Source organism: Galeopterus variegatus, unplaced genomic scaffold, assembly GCF_000696425.1.
Source record: "Galeopterus variegatus unplaced genomic scaffold, G_variegatus-3.0.2 Scaffold3749, whole genome shotgun sequence".
Classification (NCBI taxonomy): domain Eukaryota; kingdom Metazoa; phylum Chordata; class Mammalia; order Dermoptera; family Cynocephalidae; genus Galeopterus; species Galeopterus variegatus.
In genome coordinates, this window is record NW_007729860.1 from 144,230 (window position 1) to 148,412 (window position 4,183).

A 4,183-nucleotide genomic window follows, 5' to 3' on the forward strand; every position below is an offset into this window, starting at 1 on the left:
CCGGCAACGGGATCGCAACCCTTGGTGTCGCGCCCGCACCTCGCTCAGCCAGTGAGTGGGAACCGGTCTGTATGTGGGATCCGAACCCTCGGTGGGAGCGCCGCCGCGCCTACAGTGCGCCACCGGGCCGGCCCACCCCCCTCTTTTTTTAATTGGCTATTTTTCTGCTGGAGTATGTTAAAGCAAATCTTAGACATTGTATCACTTCACATTTATGTACTTTAATGTATGTTTCTAACAGAAAAAAGACTTTAAAAAATATATAACCATATCATTATCATTCCTGTTTCCTCCATGGTCTTAAAAATAACTTTTTGTAATTGGTTTGTTTGAATTGGGATCTAAACAGAGTCCTCACAAATAGACTTTATTTTTCAGAGCAGTTTTAAGTCTACAGAAAAATTGAGCAAAAAGTATAGAGTTTCTATGTACTCACTTGCCGTGCCCACTTTCTCTTATTTATAAACATCTTGCATTTGGTGTGGTACTCTTAAGTCTTTTAATCTATAACAGTTCCCATGCTTTTCTTTATAAACGTGCTGTTTATCTGTTGGAGAAACTGGGTCATTTATCATATAGGACATTCTGCATTCTGTATTTGTCCTTGTGCTGTGTTTAACATGTTCCTCCATCTCCTATATTTCTTGTGTATGGATGGTTAGATTTAGAAACTTGATTAGATTCATGTCCCATATTTTGGCAAGAAAAATTCCCAGGTGGTTCTGTGAACTTCCTCCTGCATTACACCAGGCATTTGGTGTCTAATGCTCCAGTTTTAGTAATGCGAAGATTAATTAGTGGTCTGCAGCACTCTTGACAGCCCCTCTCTCTCTCTTTTCTTTTTTTAAAAAAAAAGATGACCGGTAGGGCTGGCCCATGGCTCACTTGGGAGAGTGTGGTGCTGATAACACCGAGGCCATGGGTTCAGATCCCGTATAGGGATGGCCGTTTAGCTCACTGGCTGAGCGTGGTGCTGACAACACCAAGTCAAGGGTTAAGATCCCCTTACCGGTCATCTTTTAAAAAAAAAAAAAATGTTTCCTTCCCTAGCCTGCCTGGCTTCTGTGACCTGAGACTTCACATTCTAGGCACCCAGATTGAGGCCCCAGGAAACAGGTAGGGACAGGAGATGTAGGTAGTCTGACCACAGAAAAGAGGCATGGTGACCCTTGCCTGTCTCCAGGTTACATCCATTACCAGCCTGCCCAGGACCGGCTGCAGCCCCACCTCCTGGAGATGCTGATTCAGCTGCCGGCCAGTTCGGTCACCAAGGTCTCTATCCAGTTTGAGCGGGCACTGCTCAGGTGGACTGAGTACACCCCGGACCCCAACCACGGTTTTTATGTCAGGTGGGCTCCACTCCTATAGGCTGCCCCCCACCCTCCCACCCACCCTCTCTGCCACTTTCCCATGGTGGTGGAGCCAGTTAGGAACAGGGGTCATCTGTCTGCTTCTCTGCAGCCCGTCTGTCCTCAGTGCCCTCGTGCCCAGCATGGTGGCAGCCAAACCAGTGGATTGGGAAGAGACCCCCCTCTTCAACACCCTGTAAGTGTGACCACACCCTTCCGGTATTACATCCTCAGCTGCCTGCTGGGCATTCACTCAGATGATCAGGCTCCTGCAGGGTAGGTTGGGGTAGATGTTAACCCAATGTATAGATTTAACTCAATCCTAATAAAAATCCTAGTGGTCTGTGATATTTGTAAAGACTTTATAAAATTATTCTAAAGTGCTTCTAGAAGAACAAATAGATGAGAATAACACTACTTATAACCTACATTTATTCATTGATTCTCTTAACAAATATTTAATTCAGCAGTCATCTAATGGCAGGTTCTTCAGAGAGCACCAGATGTACAACAGTAAACAAAACAGACTTGTTCTTGCCCTCCCTATGCTTACAGTCTAGAGGGGAGATTCTGTTCTAGAGAGTAATGGGATGGTGGTAGTGGTAGGGCGTAATCTAGTGGGATATCTAGGAAAGCTTCTTTGAGGAGGTGGCATTTAGCTGAGACTGGGCTAAGAGGCAGCTACGCAAAGACAGGGTCCCCTTCCTTCACTTCAACACTAGGCCACTCTCCTTTTATGGTATGTGTATTGTACTTTTTCATATAAGATGCCTTCTGTTGAAAGGTTTTGAGGCTAAGAAAACTTTGAAGACCCTTACTGTGTAGCACTGGCCTAGTGCAGCCCAAGAATGAGGACAGGGGTGAGTAGGGGAGGAGCAGCCAGCCAGCCCTGTTTCACCACTCCTCTGATTCCCAGGTTCCCAGTCTCTGATGGCTCTAGCTACTTTGTGCGACTCTACACAGAGCCGCTGCTGGTGAACCTGCCGACACCAGACTTCAGCATGCCCTACAACGTCATCTGCCTCACGTGCACTGTGGTGGCTGTGTGCTATGGCTCCTTCTACAATCTCCTCACCCGAACCTTCCACATTGAGGAGCCGCGCACAGGTGGCCTGGCCGGGCGGTTTGGCCAAGTGGCTGGCTAACCTTATCTGGAGTGCCCATGGGGCCCCTCTGCTCTGATACTCGCCTTCTTCTTCAGCAGCAGCATCAGCTGCAGCTGCTGTTTCTCTCTGGGGAGGGATGGTGGTGACCCCAAGGGTGCTTTCTGCCACTTGCTCTCCCTAGAGTTGGTTTTTGAACCAAACTGCCCCTGGACCAGGCCAAGGCTTAGAGCTGTGCTGTCTAGTACAGCAGCCATGAACCAAATGTGGCATTTCAATTTAAATTAATTTAAATTAACAATTCATTTCCTCAGCTGTAGTAACCACATTTGAAGTCTCAATAACCAAAAGTGTATATAACTGTATTTGGACAGCTCAGCAAAATGCTTCCATCATTGCAGAAAGTTCTGTTGGATAGCACTGGCCTAGGGAACAGGGAGTGCTGAAGAGTTTGTATCACTGTGTGGTAGATGGAATTTACTGTTGTGGAATAAAAAAATGGCTGCTTCCTTCATTCTTTGCCTCCTGTCTTTGAGGCCTGGGAAAAGTTGGGGACTTGGGCTTATTTGCTGGGTGCCTGAATAGAACCTCCCCTTCAGAAAAACTGCCCCTGCCTCCTCCCATCCCTGCCAGAAATCCCTTCTCCTTATCTCCTTCTCCCCTCCTCCCCCATTCTCATCTGATTGTAATTCCCAGAACTCCCTGGGATTGGCTGGGGGTGTTTGTGTAAGCATAATCCAAGACCATGAAAATGAATCATCCTGCCTTTTGGGGGCTCTGGGTACCATTCCCCATCACCAAGGGTAGAGTGGAGAGGCAGAGCTCCATGTTCTCTAACCACAGCGTGCCTTAGAATCCCTGGGCGATTGTGAAAATAATACAGATTCCTGGGATCCTGATCCTACTAATTCAGTTGGTCTATGTCTAGCCCAGCCCAGGACCTTCAGGAGCTTGTGCTGCAGGTGGTTCTTACACTACCCACAGGTTTGAAGCCAGGCCCGTTGGACTGAAGCTTGCTTCTTCCCACCTCCGCTTGTTATATAAATCTGTGTTCCTGTAAAGAAGGTCCTTAGGCAGATGCCTCCCCCGCCACTATCTTCTGTCTTTTCCTCTGGCACACTTGTCATCAATTATGTAAGTTACTTGAAGTTCCCCTCCACCCCCACCCCACTCAGTTCTGCCATCACTGGTTTGGCCTAGAATGCAACCCGTCAACTGCCTGGTTCACTCTTACAAAACCAGATGTGAGCACGGTGTTAACACCAAAGTCAAGGGTTTTGATCCACCTACCAGCCAGCTGCTCCCCGCTCAAAAACACATGTTGCTTCCTCCAGGAAGTTTCCCCTGGCAAGCCAGGCTGCTATAGGTGTCCCTCCCCTCTGCTCCCACAGCTCTTTGGATTTACCTTTACATGTTCCATATCACCTGGCTGCAGTTTTCCTTTTACTTCTGTTAGATTATGTGCTTTCCTGGAGGCACAGGGGCTGTCTTTTATTGAGACCTGACCCAGTTTAGGACAGATTGTAAGTGTTCAATCAGCAGATGGTAAATTAGTGAATGGGTATGGGCTATTCTGGCTTGAGATTTGGGATCCAGGGTATGGATGGGGCAAGGAGCACTGTAGAAGCTCCACAAGTATGAGCACAGCACAGCAGTCTAACACGGTAGTATTGGTGGTGTCTGTACAGCCATCGTAGATGGGCTGTTTAGGATGCCTCAGAGGGTTTCCAA

The 4,183-nt window shown here is 47.7% G+C and overlaps 1 protein-coding gene across 1 annotated transcript in view; it reads left to right on the forward strand.

The window, feature by feature from the left end:
- The window catches only part of PIGT (phosphatidylinositol glycan anchor biosynthesis, class T), a 9,504-nt gene extending 6,538 nt beyond the window's left edge, over positions 1-2,966 (forward strand). The window contains exons 10-12 of the mRNA XM_008585891.1: positions 1,184-1,349; positions 1,462-1,545; positions 2,266-2,966. Coding sequence (XP_008584113.1) covers positions 1,184-1,349; positions 1,462-1,545; positions 2,266-2,494 — 479 coding nt within the window. The 3' untranslated portion in view covers positions 2,495-2,966. The remainder of the gene's footprint in view (positions 1-1,183; positions 1,350-1,461; positions 1,546-2,265) is intronic.
- The last annotated feature ends 1,217 nt before the right edge of the window (positions 2,967-4,183 follow it).